Below are 21,202 nucleotides of genomic sequence, written 5' to 3'. Positions count from 1 at the left end.
CTGCTTGGGCTAGATTTCTACATCAGGGAGAAGGCAAAGCAAGATCCCAGAGGGGTAAAGGATGTGATTACTCTGAATGTACCTATCAGCCTATAATCAGAGCTACTGAGTTAGGCAGAAAATATGAAAGCACTTCAGGCCCTGAGACAGTGACCACTTGGCTGGGTAAGTGATAGCTGTCTGTTGCATCATTTGTTTTGTTTCTACTGCAGACCCATTTCCCAAGGGCTATGTTTTTCAGGAACCCTCGAGTGCCCATGTTAACTTGCTCTCCGACTCACTCATGATAAACAGAAACAAAAAAGGGGCCAAGAAGGTCACAAGGACCTCTGCCAGAACTCAACCTCATAAAAACATAACAAAATGTTTCTGTTTCAACACAGAGGTGGCCAACTTGAGGCCCAGATGTTGCTGGTCAACAGCTCCCATCATCCCTGACCACCAGCCATGCTGGCTGGGGCTAATGGGAGTTGGAGTCCTGAAACATCTGCAAGGCCTGAAGTCCCATGCCCCTAGGCTAGAGCCACCCAGGCCTTCTGCCTGCTTGCCAAATCTCCTCGACCATTCTTGTGCTTATAAAGCTATCCCCTGTAGTTTCAGGTCAGCAAAAAAAGGGGGGTGGGGAAGAGAGAAATTAGGAATGTGGGTGTCACTGTGGGTGTCACTCAGGCTGCGGAGACAGCCCCGGAAATGTCCACTTCCCTGTAGGATGCAAAACATGCCCTCAGCTAGCAGTTATTTCCTGCCCTTTCATTTACTGCTATTTATGCCACCTTAGCAAGTTTTTGCTTTTACGGAAAGTCGATTTAACCATCTGAGAGCTTTCAGTCTGCTGCTTAAAAACTGACTGAAAAGGTAAGTAAATATTGCAGTTCAATCAAAGATAAATCCTAATATGACCTCCCGAGGAATGATGCATCCAGCTACACACACACAACTTTGTGGTTCAATTATCTTTGCGAAACACTGTGTGATGCACTTCTACAGTTTCCTGTTCTGACAAGTTTGCCACAACCCTTGATCCCACAATGAAGCAGCAATGCAAACCATCAATGGCCAGCACATGATATGGTGGACCCATGTTTCTGAAATGGAAATATGTATAAAGTTGATGGTGAAATGAAAGGAGCAATTATTAATGAACTAAATGAAAATTCTAATTTGGAGTGCATCCAATCTAACCAGTTTTGTTTGTTTGTTAGGAGGTGGCTGGAGAACCTCCAATGAACAGCCATATAACTCAGCATCCCTAGTTTAATGCTCTGTTTCTAGATTTCCTTGCACACAAATTTGAACCTTCTTAAAGACCTAAAAAACTTTCCACCATTAGTTTTGATAGATAGAATTATTACCAGTCACGATGCCTCTGTCTATCCTCCTGCCTTTCTCTTTTACTCCTTAAACACACACACACACAGGTATGCAAAGGTACACATGCCCATTTAACATTATGGGAATAAACATAGATGCACTGCAGATACATTACAAATCAGGAACTGCCCACTCAAGCAAGAAATGACATCACGATGGAGAAGCAAATTGCACACTGGGAAATATGATGCATTATGGATCATCTACAACTACACCACTTGGGAATATTGGTGGCCTACCACACGACTAAAGGTTCCCAGGGAGCCACAGTCCATTGTCGCTTCCCAGTGTATGCCCACAATGCTTTTCTGTTTGTCTGGAGGTGGCCCATCCTGTTTCAAACATTTGTTTATTTGCTTACATTTCTACCCTGCCCTTTCTCCATCACAGAACCCAAGGCAGCATGCATATGGTTCCCAACCAGCCTCCCATCCAGGCATAAGCCAGGCCTGCTTGACCACAGCAAGTGGTGACCTCAAGTGCCTTCAGACCACATGTGTACAAACAATGAAACAACAAACCAGGCCTTCAAATATGTGCCTGATCTTGGCCTGTCAATGATCAGTCAATCTGAAGATGAGAAGTCAGGGAATACACTTTCAGGAATCCTCACACAAACCCTGAATTGTCTCTCTAATTCTCTGCAAACAATAGGAAAACAAGAATGTGTCACAAACAAACAATGCAACAGCTTGAACAGCAGCAGGTCAGGCAGCCAACACATGTGGCCTTTTTTAAAAAACCTGTTCGGTCATGTTACAACAGGGACCATGCCAGAATGCTGCTGACCTCCTGCAATCTGCGCAAGCCCCTTCACACAAATTCCCCTTCCACTAAGTTCCACCCTTTCGACAACATATTATTTCATCGAAAGCAGGCAGCCACCACTTTCCAGAGGAATCATTGCTGTTCAGAGTGAAAACCTATGGACTCTGCCACATGACATTGGGAATGAACCTGCCATACGCGCTGCAAGCTGCTTCATACCAAGTCAGACCATTAATCCAGCCTAGCCCTTTGCCTACTCCAACAGGAGAAGCCCTTCGAAGTCTCAGGCAGCCAGTCTTTCCCATTAACTTCTGCATGTCAAGCATATCCCTTTCCAAAAGGAATCAGAGACTGGAGTCAAGGCTGCATACACTGTGCACATATGGGCAAGCACAGAAAGATTTCCTGCCTGGAGGTAATCCTGACTCACCACAGGCAACGAGGCAAGTGGCTATTTTCAAGCCTGAGCTAAGGCTAGCTCACCTGGAGTCACAGCTACATGCTCCACTCCCTTCTAATATGCAACCATCTTTCTTTTCTAATAAGTAACCCTGTTGTTACAGAAAAGAAAAAGAGGGGTAAAAGAGGGAGGTGATCAGCAAAAGGAGGCCTTGGGTTTGAATCTGTTCTTCACTGAAACATCTTTTTTTGCATTATTGTATTTATCGACTAAAGATGCAAGTTGCATCACCAGCAAGTTCCAAGATCTAAGTCAGGAAACTGGCAAGTAACCTTGCAGAAACCGCAAGCAGACAGAGGTGTAGTTATGAAACACTTAGGCAACCCTTTTTTGTACTTTACGTCACAGGGTGTAAAGGTGCTGTGGCTGGTTGTTAACATTCAGATCTGCTGTCTTTTTTATTACCTGGCTCTTTGTTAAAAGAAGAATTGTCTTAAGCAGGATACATTAACATTTTGCTTTGCTGATTTAGAGCACAATCCCCCTCTCCTCCCGATGCTAATGACTGGAGGGAGTCAGGGTTGATACACTGGCTTCTTGTCAACAAAGAGAAGATTGTCTGGGGAAGCGAGACTTTACCATAGTGGAGACCACTGTTGTACTCAGGAGTGCAGAATGATACCATCAATGCTTATTCCACCAGTAGAAACAGATGAACTACAGTCCAACAATATATTGAGGGCACCATCTTGGTACCCCTTATTATCCATGGTAAAATCACTTTTCTTTTCATGATCTCTCAATTTACACTACAACACATTTGCTTACTGTCTGAGGCAAACGAAGAAATTGCCCAGAAATCAAGCATCTACAGGAGAGAAAGTGACTGGCTGGAGATATATAGAAATGTACAGTTGGGTACCTCTCAGCTGGCCCAACACCAATCAGAAACACTTATTGCCACTATTTTTCAACCCCACCCCACCCCAAAGAAGCAGGTATTTTTAGATTTGCCAGTGTGCCTTTGTAGTTTGGGGTTAGCCACAAGACACAGATACTCAAACGAGTTGATTAAAACCACACCTACAGTTCTGGTCCCCTCATCGCAAGGAGGATATTGTAAATCTGGAAAAGGTTCAGGAGAAGTTTTTCCCCCTCTTGTACAATACCAGAACCCAGCACCATCCAATGAAATTGAATGTTGGAATATTTAGGATGTAAAAAAAGACGTACTTCTTCACACAGTGGAATTTGCTCCCACCAGATATAATGATGGTCACTGACTTGGATGGCTTTAAAAGAGTGTGAGACAAATTTATGGAGGGTGGCTACTACCCACAATGCACTCAAGGTCTGTTTACAGACTTCCTATAGGCAACTGGATTAGGTGGCCTGATTCAGCAGGGCTCTCTCTTCTTATGCTCTTATCTGCCACCAGTCAACAGAAGGCTGCTCTGCTTCTTAAACCTGAATTAAGCTGCTCGTTGCTCTTCTGTTCTGCAAATCGAAGAATGACAGACTGAGCCAAAAGGAACTCTTACTTCCTGTATAGACTTTGGGGTGTGGAGAGCTGGTGTTCTCAGTTAACCATACTAAAATGGAAAAACGAAACACAGCAGAAGGCACTGCACTGTAAAGCCAGATTTGCTGAACACTTGATTGCTGACAGATTCAGTGTGCAAAGTAGGAAGTGGCTGTGAATCAGGGTAGAGACCCCGTCAAGTTATCATTTGTTAGGCGTGTACAAAAGGCATGAACATAGCTTGTTCAAAAAGCATAAGAACTATAGCTCATTTCGGGGGGGGGGGGAGGTGGTTCTGCAGAGATCTGAGTGTCTCTAACACTTCTGGTCACACTCAGGTTTCGGATTTAACAGCCACTACCCACATTGGTGCATTTCTTGCCATATGGCTTACTGCTTTCACAATCCGGCTTTCACCTTTGTTGTTGTTGTTGTTATTCATTTAGCCGTCTCCGACTCTTCGTGACCCCATGGACCAGAGTACGCCAGGCACTCCTGTTTTCCACTGCCTCCCGCAGTTTGGATCTCCTGCCATTTAACTTGGCACCCTGGTAGTGGCATTACCGCCCCCATCCCAACTCCCACTGCTCCCACTTTACACTTTTTAAGGTTTTTGTAAAGATTCAAAAGACTGGATTTAAGTTCTAACCTCCACTGGAACCAATACAAGCTTTTGTGACTCACTTCACTCTGCAGATACCCAGGAACTTCTTTCTCAGTTTGGAACCACAGCCCTTCCAATCTACAAGCCACAGGCAGACTTTGTTACTGTGCTAGAAGCTAAAGCTACACTGGGCACACCCTGACCTTGAGGTTCAAAGGGAAGTTAAGAGATTAATTCTTAAAAGCACCGAGATTAGAAATAACAAACATTATTCAGGGCTGTGGCAATAGGAAAGACCTGATCATTCTAGACATAAAACTGCTATAAAGAAGAATACTTTTTTAAACTACCCAGCTACATAGCTCTGGTGTGTCTGTTCTATGTGCCTCAGGAAGGATGCAAGAGCAAGTCTTCAGCTCACATGCTGCCTGCCTACCAACACCGTTCATATACAAGATGGCTTGAGGAGAGGCAGATATTTCTGCCATTCATGCCATCTCTGTACCCTAGTATGAAATAGAAGGGGACCACCCCCCACCCCCCACCCCGTTCCCTACTCAACACAAATAAAAAACCTCCCATCTCCCTCTCTACTCAGCCATCTAGCAAACAAAATAAAAACTAAATAGCTGATTAGTTAATAAAGCTTGTCAATAACTGGTCATAGCCCAACCTATATGATATCACACACATATTCTTTTTTATCATTATTAAATGCTTTATTGAAACTAAAAGGAAACAACAAACAAAAGATTTGTCCAGAAGAAAGAAAAGAAAGTGGTAATATTTGTTACATCATATCACAATAAGTTCTTCTTGCATTTCTATCCCCATCATGCATCTACCACTTAATCTATCTAGCACACTGTTTGTTTTCATTTTCTTTTGTTAATTTTCATCAGTAATATATTCTCTTCTAATTATCCATCATGCCACAAAAGTCATTCAAGGCCTGCCACTTACAATAGTCCTTAAGAAAATTTTTTTTGTACACGTCCCATTTTCTAATAAATGTTTGATCTGTGTCACACACACTCTCAGCAGATGGAAGAGTCATCAGGAGGGCAAAACTTCATCAAAATCTATAATAAGCTCCATGCTTACTCACCCCATGAGGGCCCTATGTTGTGCTGAAATCCCAAGTAATAATCTACCAGGGTCACATGAGCAAAGAACATTAACCCTAAATGCTAGCATGGCAACAACCTGACAAGTGCGACAAAACACATGGATAAAGGAGAGAAGACAGCTTTCAAGTGGGTCCTTAAAATCTAAGCTTATATTCCCAACATGCCTAAGACGTCAATCAGGACCACTGCCAAACGGCAGTAGGTCCTCGGTACATTTTGGCTGATGTCCCTCCCTGAGACCAATCTTCCTCTTTGTGGCAACAGTGCCACCAATTCTCCTCCCCGCTTTGTTACTTAAATTTTTTTTAAAAAAATTATTTGCCACCACAATAGCAGCAGCAGCGCTGGCCCCTTCTCTGCCATCAGGACCCTGGGAGAAGGCCAGGGGTCTCCCTCTCAGAGCCAGGCATTCTGGGTGAGGTAGCCAGCTGCTAAAAAGAGGCTGTTTATAAAGGCAGTGAGCAAGGGGGTTGCAGGTGAGTCCCGGCAGTGTCCAGTCTGGCTGACTGCTGGCACCAGGCCCGATATCAATTACTGTGATTCACAGTTTCATCCTCTTGTTAGGGCTCCGGGATAGTAATCCAGTAACCCAGCAGTCTAAGGTGAAGAGCACAATGGAATAAGCGGATTGTATTTTCAAGCACAGGCCTTCAGGGTGTTCTTGGCGAGACTGACTATGAGAACTATCAAAGCACAACGTTATTCTTTTCTTCAGGAGGGCAGGTCTTTAAACCAGTTGAAAGTGCAACGGAACGGCAAATGAGATTTCCTGTAAGTGATACGCATTAGGGGAAAATGCTCCTGTTGCTACATAGGCACTACTTAGGGATCTAAATTGGGTCAGCAAGAAATGAGGTATCTGGGTCATTAATGGAAAGCTCACTCGAAATATCAACCTTATGCAGAGAGACAACGGGAAAAAAATGCAACTTCCATGTTAGACTTTATTAGGTAAAAATCACTAAAAATAAAAGGAATTAATTATAAATGCTTCTATGCAACTGTACAGTACAGGCATGTTCCGTACACTATGTAAACTAAAGCCAATCACTACTCAAACGATAAAGGAAAGTTTAATTAAAGCAGTAAAAGGGATGGGACACTCTTCCTAGGAGGGAAGATTGAAAAGCCTGAAACCTTTAGGAGAGAACTAAGGGGGGGAAACCATTATAAAGTCTATAAAATTATAAACAGAGAGAAGAGGGGCACAGTTTGCACTCTCTCCAACTCAGTTTTAACTTGACAGCAGGCAAATTCAAATTGCTTATCCATGTTGCATTCTGCATAGCTACTGTCATGTTCCAACTAGGATTTCAGTCACAAACCCCTAACATGCTATCATCACTGCCTAGAATAGTAGTTAAATTAGGCCTCATAATTCAAGTTAAGTAATAAAGCTATTTGGCAGGGGTTTGAGAGAGGTGAAAGGAATCACACCTCTGCATGCAAGTGCAGAAAAGGAAGAACACACAGTGGGCAGGCTTGGATGCTCAATTCCCAGTTTGCTAAGCCATAGTTTAGCAGCTGGGAGAAAAGCAAGGGGGCCACAAGCTCCCTCCGCCCCCTTCCTCAGTGCTTGCATCCAGGTTTAATTAACAAAATGATAGCGGCTGCATCCAAAAAATGGAAGGGGTGGTGTATCCAACAAGGGGAGAAAGGAAGCAGTAGTCCTCATCCTTCATGTCACAAGCATGATCTGATCCCAGCAAATCCTGGATTTGTTTTACCCAACAAGTAAAAAAGCAAACCATATACATCAGGCATGGGGAACCTCTGGAGCGCCAGATGTTGCTGAACTACAACTCTCATCATCCCTGGCCACTAGCCATAATTGCACTGATGGGAGCAAACGTGGTAACCTCACAATTGGATTGCTGCAATGCACTGTATGTGGGGCTACCTTGGTTCTTGATCAGATGCACAGCATAGCAACTAGGTTGTTTGTGGGAGAAGACGATGTAACACTGTGCTTGCAGGATTTGCACTGGCTGCCTATCTGCTATGAGGCCCAGTTTAAGGTATAAGGCCCTACATAGCTCTGGACCAGGTTACGTGAGAGGCTGTCTTATCCCTTATCCATCCAGTAGATTGCTAAGGTCTGTGGTGAAATTTCTCCTGCAGGTTACAAAGTGCTCAGAAGCCTCCTCCACAGTAATTCAGAGCAGGGCTTTTAGCGCAGCTGCCCCTCTTCTGTGGAATGGCATCCCTGTCGAGATATAACAGTGGCCAGCTGTCTGCACTTTCTGGAATCAATTGAAGTCATTTATGTTCTGACTTTGGCTTTCCCAGCTGGATTATGAGGTTTTTACCACAAGCGTCTACTTCTTACTGTTTTTGCCTTGTTTTAACAGTGTTTGCTGCTTTTGTGTTTTCAACTGTTTTTTAATTATCTTACGTGAGATGGTGATTTAGAAGGTGTTTAGTAAATCAGTAGTAGCAATAGCAACAACATCTGAAGGACCAAAGGTTCTTCGCACCTGAAACACGTGAAATGCTCTTCTTTACCATCTTTGCTCAAAATTGCTTCCTTCTTTTTCCTTTTTTCTTTTCCTAGAAGAGATGCTTCTGAGGTAACTGGAAGGCATATTTCCCAGCTTAGCACTGTGGTTGGAGGAGAGGAGTCTTAAAGCCATACCCTTCATTTTGGAATCATTCAGTCTGCCAAGGGGAAGGCTGGCTTCTTTAGCAAACCTAAACTTTTACACCCAACGATAGTTTATGCATTTAGAGAATAAATAACTTGCCTCACAAATAGAGCGCAGGATAGGCGATGCTAGGATAGTGAGCAGGATAATTTTACACTAGCGTGAGTGTGGGATATTAGCAAGGGCAGGAAGAGAAATGCCCAAGAGAGCCTTTCCTTGTTTAGTCAAACAGCCTTCTAAGTACCTTACAGTGCAAAACTTTGGATGTCTTCCCTGAAATAAGGCTCACTGGGTTCAGTGGGTTTTACTTCCCTGCATGTAAAGAGGTTGCCGCTTCCGTTTGTCTGCAGTGACTGCTAAACTATTCCACTGGAATAAGTCTACATAGGACACAGCTGGAATACAAGCTCTACCAAAAAGATGTTCACTGTAAATGATATAAACTGTATTCCTTAACCGTCACCTGGCAAAAAAACCCCACACCACCCAGCATTGTAAGTGCTGTTCACACAGACACTTTTTGAGAGCTGCCTAAGTGTCCCTAAAAAGATTTTCCCAAAAAAAGTTTCATGTTCAATCCCTTGTGTCTCCAGGCAGGGCTGGGAAAAGCTTCTTCAGGAAACCCTGACAAGCCACTGTCAGTTGGTGTTGAGCTGGGTAGCCCAATTGGTTTAAAGGAACTTCTTACGTTCCTGTGACCTTTACTGTATCTCTGTGGCAAAAAGCTATTGCTGGACGGAAGTCCTGAATGCAAGGAGCCCAGGAGCAAATCTGCTGGGGGACAGGCAATGCCAAACAACATGGACTGGGGGTGGGGTGGGGACAGTAGATTTCACACTGAACTTTGTGGGCATCACAGAAGCTCATTACATATTTTTAAGTGCTGAAAACCAAAGATTTAAAACCATTTATTTCACAAGTGGGGTCTTCCATAAGAAACTGACATGCTATAAATACATTTGAAATGACCAAAGAGAATTGTGAAATCTGTGGCTGCTTTTAAGGAGATCATTGCACTGCCATTTAGAAAGATGCCCAAAAGATCAATCCTTCCTTCAAGCCAAGTCATAGAAAGGTCGTAAAGACTGGGACTTTCCATTCTAGAACTGGAAAAAAATATGATTGCCCCCCCCCAGCAGCCATTAAAACCTCATTTCATGCAAACCATTCTTTCAGAGCTCCTTCTCTTGTTACTAGTACATCTGCTTTTCTGCTCTGCTAAAGTACCTTTGAATATTCACATACACTCTGAGAGGAAATGTAAATTATTTCCAAAAAAATTATTTTTGCAGTGCTGCATTTCAGGGGTCATCCATAATACTCTTAATGCACACCAGGCCATTTTCAAGTTGCTTCCCAAAACCCGGAGATACCATCATTAGAAGCAGTTGCATCAAAATGAGAAGAAGAAGAAAAAAAGCAGCAGCAGCAGCGAGGACAAGAAAAGCATCAAAAAGTCTTATGTGGCTTAGGGAATGAGTCAAGAAGCACTGCGATATTGAGCAACAGGAGGCCCGAGGAATGAGAAGAGAGCCGGCGGCAGCAAAGGAGAAAGCTTCAAGTAAAATAAAAATAAAAATCTGGCATGAGTCAGTAAACAAGAAAGTTCCTGCTCTTACAAGTACACTGCAGAAAATGTTCTCATCTGTTGGGCCAGACTATTTTGCACGAAAAGAATCCTGCTGTCATGGATAGTGCAGAAGACAGGGATTTTGATGCATCCCCCACATAATGAAAGAATAGTGCAGGGGGAATGTGTCTGAACTGTGATGATGCCTCTTCTTCACCTGGATGGAAGGTAGAGAGGTGTGTGTAGGCAGAAACCTCTGGACTGTGTGGCTGGGATATAGCACAACTACACAAGAGGAAGAGTCACACCTGCTGTTCTCCCTACTTTTGCATCTGGCGCTGCCTACCACCCGTATGAGGTCCCCAGGAAGGTCCTCTGTAAAAAAATCCAACCCCTTCCCAGGCAGAAAAAAAGTTTGCTTTAAAAAAACCTTCTTCCTCTTTCCTCACTACTAAAGAGTACAGAATCTCTGAAACAAAGTTAATGATTTTATTCTCCTCTCTCCCACGGAGTCATCCTTGGTGCCCCTGGCAACTGCTCTTTACCAAATATAGAAGACGGAAAGACTCAAGAGGAAAATTCCTTTTATGCAGGCCTCCCTCAAGTTTTACAGCAACGCGTCACATATATAAATATACCTCAAGTCAGCCATGACTAAGTGTGCAGATTCCTATGCCGCATCCATCCATGAGTATTCACTAGTTCTAAAAAGCCTAACACTGAATCACCTATGCTGGGAGGAAAGAGAGGGCATGTTTCTCATATACAGAATAATTGTTAGATAAATAGATAGACAGACAGATACATAGACATGCAAGGATTCATCCTAGTAAGCTTCTTAGGAGGCATAATCTTTCTAAAGATCATGAAATTGAAGCACCGCACAGTTTTTCCACACAAAGTAATCAACCACAAGTTCCACAGTCCTCTTCTGGAAAATTCTAGAAGCAGAAGCATACTTCAGATTACCTTCCCAAGGCCAGTGACTCAAGTGGGAGCAGCAATGAAATGCTATTAACTTTCGACTAACCACAAGATCTCCATCCTGCTTGGCAGGGAGTTGGACTCGATGGCCCTTGTGGTCTCTTCCAACTCTATGATTCTATGATCTTTCCTGAACTGCTGGATAAGCTCAAGTAGATTTGGAGACTACCAAAGACAATTAGTTGGCTACATTAGTGGTACAAATTTTCATGGGAGCCATCTAACAATTCAGATATTTGGATCATGAGTATTTATTTAGCTGTAGACACAACTAGGGATGCGGGTGGCACTGTGGTCTAAACCACTGAGCCTCTTGGGCTTGCTGATCAGAAGGTTGGTGGTTCAAATCCCTGTGATGGAGTGAGCTCCTGTTGTCATGTCCCAGCTTCTACCAACCTAGCAGTTTGAAAGCATGCCAGTGTGAGTAGATTAATAGGTACTGCTGTGGTGGGAAGGTAAACAGTGTTTCCGTGCACTCTGGTTTCTGTCACGAAGTTCCATTGCACCAGAAGCAGTTTAGTCATGCTGGCCACATGACCCAGAAAGCTGTCTGTGGACAAATGCCGGTTCCCTCGGCCTGAAAGCGAGATGAGCGCCACAACCCCATAGTTTCCTTTGACTGGACTTAACCATCCAGGGGTCCTTTACCTTTTACCTTAGACATAACTAATCTTCTTGCCTGGAAAACCCCTGACCAGTCCATATTCATGCACTAATCTCACCATCCCAATTCTCATCAGCTGATGAGAGTCACCAGCATGTGAGAGTCATGGAGATAATAAAACTAAATTGGAAGAAACAGCTGGTGGGCAGTGGCAGGAAAAAGAGGAGAAGAAAATAGTGAGAGCAGAGAAGGGAATGACTTCCCATTGGAATGTAACTGATATCTAGTAAGCAAGAAGTTGCACACATCACTTGCTGGGAAAAACAAAAGCTACTTCTCGCTGAGGGATAAAACTTGTATGTGGACCATCCCACCTGAAGCTGCAAGTTCATATAAATTAACGCTTCTTCAGCCAAAATATTACCTCCATACAGTACACTAGTAAGTCACAGAGAAAGACTGTAGTCTAGCCTTGTCCTTGACAAGCTTGTATTTTAGTAAGCCAATCCAAAAACTAGCTTTTAAAAGGGAAATATTTGGAGACTGATTCTGAGCTATCTTTCCAGGAGAGTCAGCACAAAGGATGCGGAGTTTCGTAAGACTTCAGCAGCCCTGAACTTCAGGCCCTCCAACCGTTGTTGGACTCAAACTCCCATCAGCCTCCACTAGCATAGCCAATTATTGGTGCACGCATGTGGGGAATATTATATTAGTCTATCTCATGGGTAGGCAAACTAAGGCCTGGGGGCCAGATCTGGCCCAATCGCCTTCTAAATCCAGCCGGCAGATGGTCCAGGAATCAGCGTGTTTTTACATGAGTAGAATGTGTCCTTTTATTTAAAATGCATCTCTGGGGCATAGGAATTTGTTCATTTAGTTTTTCCCCAAAATATAGTCCGGCCCCCCACAAGGTCTGAGGGACAGTGGACCGGCCCCCTGCTGAAAAAGTTTGCTGACCTCTGGTCTATCTGATTATAATGCTAGTGCTTCTGTCTCATTTTCTAAGGTTCCTTCAGTACCTGTTGCATTATAGAATTGAAGCTTTTGAACAATATACTGGCCTGTTGTGCTAAATTTCATTCGCACCAGTCAGCATGGTGTGACACAACGAGAATGATTGGACATTACTATTCACTCATCCTTTCCACTCAGGCATGCTTCTATTCCCTCATGAAAAGAGCAGGAAGGAACTGTATGCTGGTATACTGCCCCAAATTTCATCACTTCCCTCCTGCAATGTTCTGAGTTAATGAAAACAGATTTTTTTCTGAAAGCAATTAACATGGAAAAGAGTGCTGAACTTCCCCTACATTCCCTTAGATTTCCAGAAGTGACTTCTATTTCATATCTGTGTCAAATTCAATGTAGAATTTAACAGTTAGGGAAACACTGAGGGAACAGAATAAACTGCCATGTGAATGCAGTCTATCAGGGATGACGGTCGATGTAGTCAAGCATCATCTGTAGGGTCAGAGGTTCTCCAACTATGGGTTAAAGAAAGAAGACGTTTTACAGGAGAAGCCTACACACTAGATGGGGATTAATCTGTAAGTGGTTCAGTTATCTACTGGCTGAGAGTTGTTCCATAGTAGCCATGCAAAACAGCAGCACCTGTAGTCATTACTAGAGAATTAGGCTGGAATCTATTGGAGGAGTCACCTAATGGAAGAACAGGGGAAACAATTTTTGCCAATCTTCCTTTCCCCTCTGCAGCCCACCAACTTCCAGACTTCTCCCACCCTGTTCTGGAGGGTCCCTCAACTTTCTTGAGTTGGCTTTCAGGAACAATAGGAGCAGGGGAAGGGGGATCAGTGCAAATTGCTTCCTGTCCTCTTCTATAAGTGGATCATAATCACTTTCACTACCACAAGGGCACCAATTACATTCCATCCCGTGCTTCTTTTGTTAGACAAGTTTTCAACTGCTACCATATCAGACACTCCAATGGCTAACATTGACTACAACCTTTTATTTACATTGTACAGGAGACAAATTTTGAAAGCACCCAGAAAATGGCTCCGGGAACAGAACAGTCTATACGGCCACCTCACTTTGGCCAGACAGCAAGTATCTTATTCCATCTAATGGGACTCCGGTCTGTTGCTTCACAAAAATATCAGCAAGCACCCTCATGGGAAAACTTGTTCAAAATATGAAGGGGTTCACAGTATGTCCCAAAGGAAGCTTCACTGGCAACCAAAAAAACCCCAAATAAGGATAAAACCTACTGTTCTTTTAAAATTAAAGTTGTGTGGATTCTTGAGGTAATGAATTCCAGAAGCTTCCACTAGAATCTTCCTCTGGGCAGCTCTAGGCCAGCCACCCACCCTGCCCAAGTTGACTGGTGGCAGCCAGATTAATGAAGTGAAGAAATATTTATTTGTTAATTTTGTATCCTGCTTTTCTACCACTGGTACACAACTGAAGAAGCTGACACCAAAAGACAACAACACAAAATCAATGTAAAACTTACCATCCTCGATGACGATTTTGATGAGGCGGACCGAACCGTTCCGGGCCTTGGCAAAAAAATCCTTTAATTCTGTTGTCGCTAAAAGAATCAGAAACATATTGATCAGGATCTAAAAAGGGAAACCCAAACTTTATTCCACTCTTCAAAACAAGGTAAAGGAAAAAGAAAAAGGAGAAAGAACTAGTACAGTTTTTTTCAAAAAGAAGAAGAAAGATTTCAGTTGCTCTGATCGACTGTGTGGTGAAGTATTAACACTCACAGAAGTTTCAGAGTTAAATACCGGCTGGGAGGGAGCGCATGTGATCGAAAGAACTTGATACTTGGCTTGGGCGAACATAATATCCCAAATTTAGCAGATAGTTTGGCTTGCAAAGGCAGGGTGGGCTCAGGTGACAGTTTATTAAATATACAGTGCATCCTGATGTATACACAGGGCAGAGGGAAAGGAGCCTGCTGGGATTAGGGGTGATGATGGGCAGAGGCAGCACTGTTTTTGCTCTTGCAATGACGATGTTTTGCTTTAGATGCCCCAACCAGAAACATGTGACACCCCCCCCCCCCAGTAAGCTGCCAAGCAAACAGCCAGCCAGACATTTATAGGAATCGGAACTGGAGCTGCTCTGGCATTCGCCCTCTGCCTGTCCTATGTCGACCCTTGAAGGATAATATGCTATGAACCCGAGAGAAGAGAAGCCAGCAAAGTTCTCGGCGAGGCCGCAGATGCTTGCCAAATGAAAAACTTGTTGGGTTGTGTGTTGCCGACAACAACAGATAATGTCACCTTTATGGACGGCAGGAAGGATTTGAGTTACTTTGGTTGAAGATGATGTCATCTGCCAAACCCTTTCATCCTGCTCACCAAACATGGATACAACCGCTCTAGGTGAGCTGGCTGGCAGGAATTGCATTTTACAGGCCATGCATTTCCCTATGAGAACAAGTGATAGTAAAAGATAAACCAGCTAAGTAGGAATTAAAGGCTCATTAGCTTCACTGTGTAATTAGAACAATTGAAATAATTGAATAAACAAGGCAGCCCTGGAAAACATCTGATTCTCTGACCTGGAGGAGGCCAAATTTTCACATAACGCTAAGCCAAACTACAACTTAGCATGGAGGCTCCCAAATATGCAATCATGCTCACTTCACTCCTTCCCAGAATTTTTAGCTCAGAGTGGCGCAGCTACTAAGCCACGGTCTGACTTGTGTGTCCTCCAAGCCAAGGGTCACACAGGTCTCCCCTCCTGAGAGCCAGGGTGGTGTAGTGGTTAAGAATGGCGGACTCGTAATCTGGTGAACCGGGTTCGCTTCCCCGCTCCTCCACATGCAGCTGCTGGGTGACCTTGGGCTAGTCACGCTTCTCTGAAGTCTCTCAGCCTCACCTCACAGAGTGTTTGTTGTGGGGGAGGAAGGGAAAGGAGAATGTTAGCCGCTTTGAGACTCCTTTGGGTAGTGATAAAGCGGGATATCAAATCCAAACTCTTCTTCTTCCTTAACCAAAAGATTTGGTCATGACTAAGGAGAAGAGACCTTAAGCATGAACCCCAGTTTGACTTACCTGCAGTTTTGCACAGTTAAAAAAGGAGTCAGCACAGTGGGCGTGAGAACCTCTTTAGGAACCAACGCTGTGCCAGTAAGTTATACTTTGGTTTACCGCAACTTGTGTACTGGACCCATAATGCTGGTTCTCTGCTAACCATGGTGTACAAATCAGCAGCTGGCTTCAGAAATGCACCCTCCCTCTACTCCTCTCCAGCATGCATTGCCCCTCCATTCCCTTCCCTAATCAAACTTAACTGTGGTTTAGTGCTATATCTGCACCAAATTTGGCTAAAGCCTACCACATTTGCATCATAATCAGCATTTGACTCAGGTTGGCAAACCCTGGTTAAGAGGGAATCTCATTAGCATGTGCTTTCTTGAAGTTGTCGTGATTTCAAAAGCAAGGTATATTTCTGCACCAGGTTACTGCATTTGTTACCAGGATTCACCATCTATGCTTCAAGATCAGCATGATGGAACTGAAACCTGTTGATCCTATTAGATTAGAGCTGGGGAACCTCTGGCCCACTGGAGTCCAATCTGGCCTGCAAGGCCATTTTCTCCAAACCATGCCCACCTGTCTGTCAGCTGATGGACAGGAGGGCAGGGTTCGATTCTACATTGGCTGTGGCTATCTGACCCTTGAAGCCAAAAAGGTTCCCTACCTCTTAATTAGATTTTTCAGGAGTCAAATACAACATAGGCAACTTTTTGTGGGATGGGACCACTTTGGAGAAGTTGACGCTGATCTTGCAGCCTTCCATGATTATATGGTACCTGGATGTATTGGCAACTGACGCAAAATCCAAACAAAACCAAAGTAATGGCAGTTTGCAGGCTCTGCCCTGGCAAGTCTTGGGAAATGATGTCTCACTGATGGTACTTGTTCACTCTGATTTTGCCAGTCACAGCCTGTCCTGGCTGAATCTTCCAGTTATGGCAGCAGCTGGGAAAGAAGGCTGCAAACCCTTGGTACAGATTAACTTGGGTGATGTTTAGCCAATACAAGATAGATAAACGTACAGCACTGATCAGCAGCGCTGATCTTAGAATCTACCTGGGGCTACAAATGGTACAGATTGCAGAGGAGTGCCTTTGGATGAGGCACCTCCTGAGGAGTCAATTGCTCCAGGATCTAAAGGTGGCTCTCAAATGCCTCCTAAATACTAATGCAATACGCTAGTATTCATTTTAACCTATGAAACTAACTCAGGGAAAGCCAACATGGTGCCCTCCAAATGCTGCTGAACTTCAAATCCCATCAGCCCCAGCCAGCATGGCTATTGGGTAGGGAACATAGGGGTTGTCTCCTAACATTTGAAGGGCACCACATTGGCTACCCTTGCTAGCTCATGCTAAATCCCTACATGATGATCTCCTTCTATGTACCCTTGCTGATCTTACTGGCCATGCAATGCACCCCTAAACAAGCATTTCACCACACAAAGCAGCAAAGTAATCCAATATACACTTTTACCAGTGCAGATTTTTCATTACTCATACAGCCTGATGCAAAGGAAAGACTATGTAAGCTTGTGTGTGACAATACCTTAAAAGGCATTGTCACTGCTTGCTCCTAACAGCTGGACTTCCCCCTTCTGGCTGTGTGCGTAAGTGAACACACACTGGTTTACTTAATCATACACAGCTTCTTCTGGTTCTCTCTCATAGTCACAGCCCACAATTAACTCGCTCCAATGCTGTTTGAGAAGGGCCATAGCTCAGTGGAAGAGCACATGCTTGGCATGTAAAAGGTCTCAGCATCTCCAAGGAGGACTGTGGAAAGACCCCTGCCTGCCTGAAAGCCTGGAGAGCTATAGTCTGTGTAGATCAGGGTTTCCCAAACTTGGGTCTCCAGCTGTTTTTGGACTACAATTCCCATCATCCGTGACCACCGGTCCTGCAAGCTAGGGATGGTGGGAGTTGTAGTCCAAAAACCGCTGGAGACCCAAGTTTGGGAAACCCCGGTGTAGACCAAGTGTCTGACTTGTGCAAGGCAGCTTCCTATACACCTCTCCCTTTTGGGTGTGACTCAAGACACATTGGCTGAGAGTTGAAGCACCACTGGCCTCTACAGCTGACACGGTTTTCCTTATTCCTCAGGTATAATGCTCTTGGACCCAGTTTGCTGGAAACAGAGCTGGAGAAGTTGTGCTTGACACAAGCCTATAGTAAGTCTCCACTTTCCTAAGACGTTGGTCTCTTACACCTGCACAGACCAAGAGTGAACCTGCTTCTTTCCACCACCACCACCCCAAAAAAACCCCAAGCTCAACAGCCCATACTGTTGTAGTAGGCACTTTGCAACTGGCGAGTCCTTGGTTTCCCTCATCCTTTCCCTGCTCCGTCTTTTGTATTTCTCTCTGCGATGCTGCAGCAATAGTACATACGCAAGCCGCAACTGCTAGTGTGCTTGAGTAGAATTAGCCATTTAATGGCCCTAGGGACATCATTGTGTGTGTGAATATATTGCTGGTGGGGGTGAGTTTTAAGAGGAGTGCTGCCTCAACCAAGCGAAACATTTTCCTGCAAAGGCTGAGAGCATCACCTTTCAAGAAATTCCTCATCCCTCTGCCTCCCACTGCTTTTAAGGATGCAGTTCCTCTCTTTGTTTTCAGGAGACAGACTTATCTTTTCACAGGACCCTACAACATGATAGTAACATGGAATGATTTTCCTTCTGGGAGCAGCCCCCCCCCCCAAACCCTAAACCTACATGCAACAACTTAAAATATTTGCCCTACAGGCAAATGTCAAATGTAATGCCCAGAACTGTGACCTTAGGAGCTTACTTCTCTAGTATGTTCTGTAGATTTGTACACTCATATCAGATGCCTATTTCTAAGGAAGATACTGCTCAGCCTGCAAGATATCTAGCACAGCATTAAACAGGGATTAATTATTTGGTCCTGACTAGATCCAAGCTTCCCAGTATTGTGCTGCCAATGCTCATTACAAGCGTCCTTTGTAATCTGGAGAGTTTTAATCAGACTTAGTAACAGAGAACCTTAACACACAATGCCAGCTGTAAAGGTGGAGAGTGAACGTTCCAAAGATACCCTTTTGAGTTGCTTTACAAAAGGAAGCCATGACAATTTCTCTTATTAATACAGAGGAACTTTGAAAGGCTGCAGGAGCCGTCACTCAGCACGGCTCAGGTTCATCAACTCCAGCCACCACCAGAGGCCATATCTATTCCATATCACAGGACATCAAAACCCTCTGTTTTAGCACAGATGTGGCCCAAGGAAAATTATTTACTCTGCTTCCAAGACCCCAAGATATGCAAGCAGTTAAAAAGTCCCACCCCCACCCCCACGCCCACGAACTACTGTGGATCAGAATAGATATCTGTAAGACTGGAAGTAGAAGATCAAAAACAGAACAGGAAGCAGACAACTATATTTTTTTTTTACTTACTTACTTACATAGAATACTTAAATCCTGCTCATGTCTTCCAGCTAGACTGCAACTCCCATCATCCCTGCCCATTGGCCATGCTGGCTGGGGCTGATGGAAGTTGGAGTTCAACATATCTGGGTGACACTGGCATAGCTACCACTGTATTTCTCAAAGAGACTTGCAAAAGTTTATTACAATAAAAATCACATTCAAGTCTTCTGTCAGGAGCAGAAATAACCTGATGCCCCTACGGTGACAGGGGGCATTTCCTGCCCTTATCCTGGGTGTTGTTCTTTAGCTTGAAAGGAATTGTGCAGCCTTAGTTTCCTTGCAGGTGAGCAGAGAGCACTAAACAAACAAAAAAAAGTCCACCGTCTGTAAGGAGATATAATTCAGCAGTTGCACATGAACTGAATGACCAAGAGTTTGGATCATGCTCACCGGTGGATTTCCTGTAATGGCTTTATTTAGTTGCTAACTGATATGTTTTCATTGTTATAGCAGCCAGTTACTACATATGCCTGTTCAGGAAGGACATGATTGTTGTTTTGTTGTGTATTTTAATTATGTATGTATTTTATAATTGATTTCATAGTTGGAAACTGCTTACAAGTCACTCTGGCATGTAAGTGATAGATAAATTAATGATAACAACATGAATTTCCAAATGAGAACCTTTATTTAAATCAAAGATGGGAAGAGTACGCAATTATTTTCATTTGGCATATTCTGCCATTGACTGTTTTTTCCTCATTATGTATTTCAACACACCTGCCTGTTGTAATCTGAACTGGGCATGAATATATCCTGACATTTATGACATATTTGCCTGAGTCTACTCCTGCTACACCAATTCACTGTTTACAACTGTGATCGCATCATATTTTCACACGTACCCCACACCAGGAGAAGAGTGGACCAAGTTTTAGTATGAGCATCTGTTCCTCCATCATCTCATGTCCCATCACCAGCTGGATCAATAATACATGAACCCTGAAATGAATGCCCTCCTGAGTATGTCAAGTCACTCTGTCCTCCTGACAGGAAATCTGAGCCTGTGGCTATCAATCTTTCATTCTCTGGACATAATCTTTATGTTAAGGAGACTTCAAGTAGCTGTTTTTGTTTCCCATTCACTGGGTTTGAGGAAATAGGTGCTACATTTGGTATTATGACTAAAACAAATCCCAGAAGGTCGTGGCCTTATAGGGTTCCCAAGTAAGGCCATCCTGACCTCCTGGCTAGCTGCTCCTCAGGTGTTCTTGTTCTGAGCATTATTTCATGGCACTCCCAACTCTCCAGATCTCCCCCAGTTGCTGCATTGACACCTGTCCTTTGTTGTACTACAGACGCCGCCCAAAAGCAAGAGCAGAAGCAGCCAAATAGATACACACAGAGAGAGCTTTGTTGGTATGAAACAATGCAAGCTCCTTAACAATGCAAGCTTCTGTAACAGCTTCTTTTGCGCGCACACCAAAAACTCTTCTTATCTGAGGCCTGCGCTAGACCTGTCTCTAATCGCAACAGCCTTGGTATGTTGGCTACTCCATGCCATGGTCATTATGGCCAAGATGAGGTTAGCATCTGGAGTGTCTGCAAGTCGCTTTGAGGTTATTTACTACAATCAAGCGGTACATAAATGTTATGAAATAAACAAATAAATACCATCATTTGGTGGAAAGCTTCCATGTCGACATACCACCAGCTTTTGTAAGGAGTACCCAGCAATGGTGTTAAAAGTTTCAACACAACATCACCACAGTAGTGAGCGCTCGCTCTCGTGCGCTCTCTCTCTCTCGCTCTCTCTCTCTCGCGCACGCTCTCTCTCTCTCTCTCTCTCTCTCACACACACACACATACACACACACACACACACACACACACACACACACAATGGCTGCCAGGCACCAGCCACTGCATGGCAAGCATCATATACAAGCTAGAAAGTTACATGAGAGAATATTAAAATAACTGTTATGCCCAAGGGAGCAGGAGTGGGTAGCAGCGCCCTCAATACCACCAGCTAAACATTGTGATATATCAACGTATCACAATGTCTGAAATAAAGATGGAACTGTGTAGAGGTGAGCGTCCCCCAAGGGATGAAAAAAAGAGTACTGTTGATATATAACTGGCGTAGAAAGCTGGGTTGAGCAATCGCTTGCTTCTAGAAGTAATTTCTCTCTA

The 21,202-nt window shown here is 43.9% G+C and overlaps 1 protein-coding gene and 1 long non-coding RNA gene across 4 annotated transcripts in view; one reads left to right on the top strand and one right to left on the bottom strand.

Moving 5' to 3' along the window:
• The window catches only part of TWF2 (twinfilin actin binding protein 2), a 59,254-nt gene that overhangs the window by 27,022 nt on the left and 11,030 nt on the right, over window positions 1-21,202 (bottom strand). For all 3 annotated transcript variants that reach the window (XM_079967242.1, XM_079967243.1, XM_079967244.1), the window contains exon 2: window positions 14,072-14,149. In XM_079967242.1, coding sequence (XP_079823368.1) covers window positions 14,072-14,149 — 78 coding nt within the window. The remainder of the gene's footprint in view (window positions 1-14,071; window positions 14,150-21,202) is intronic.
• LOC307211044 lies at window positions 15,716-19,676 on the top strand. Its single transcript, XR_013836263.1, has 2 exons — window positions 15,716-17,784; window positions 19,350-19,676. It is a non-coding gene; the product is annotated as an uncharacterized lncRNA (long non-coding RNA).

Source organism: Podarcis cretensis (assembly GCF_951804945.1).
Source record: "Podarcis cretensis genome assembly, chromosome: 2".
Lineage (NCBI taxonomy): Eukaryota > Metazoa > Chordata > Lepidosauria > Squamata > Lacertidae > Podarcis > Podarcis cretensis.
This window is presented reverse-complemented; position numbering and strand designations above follow the sequence as displayed.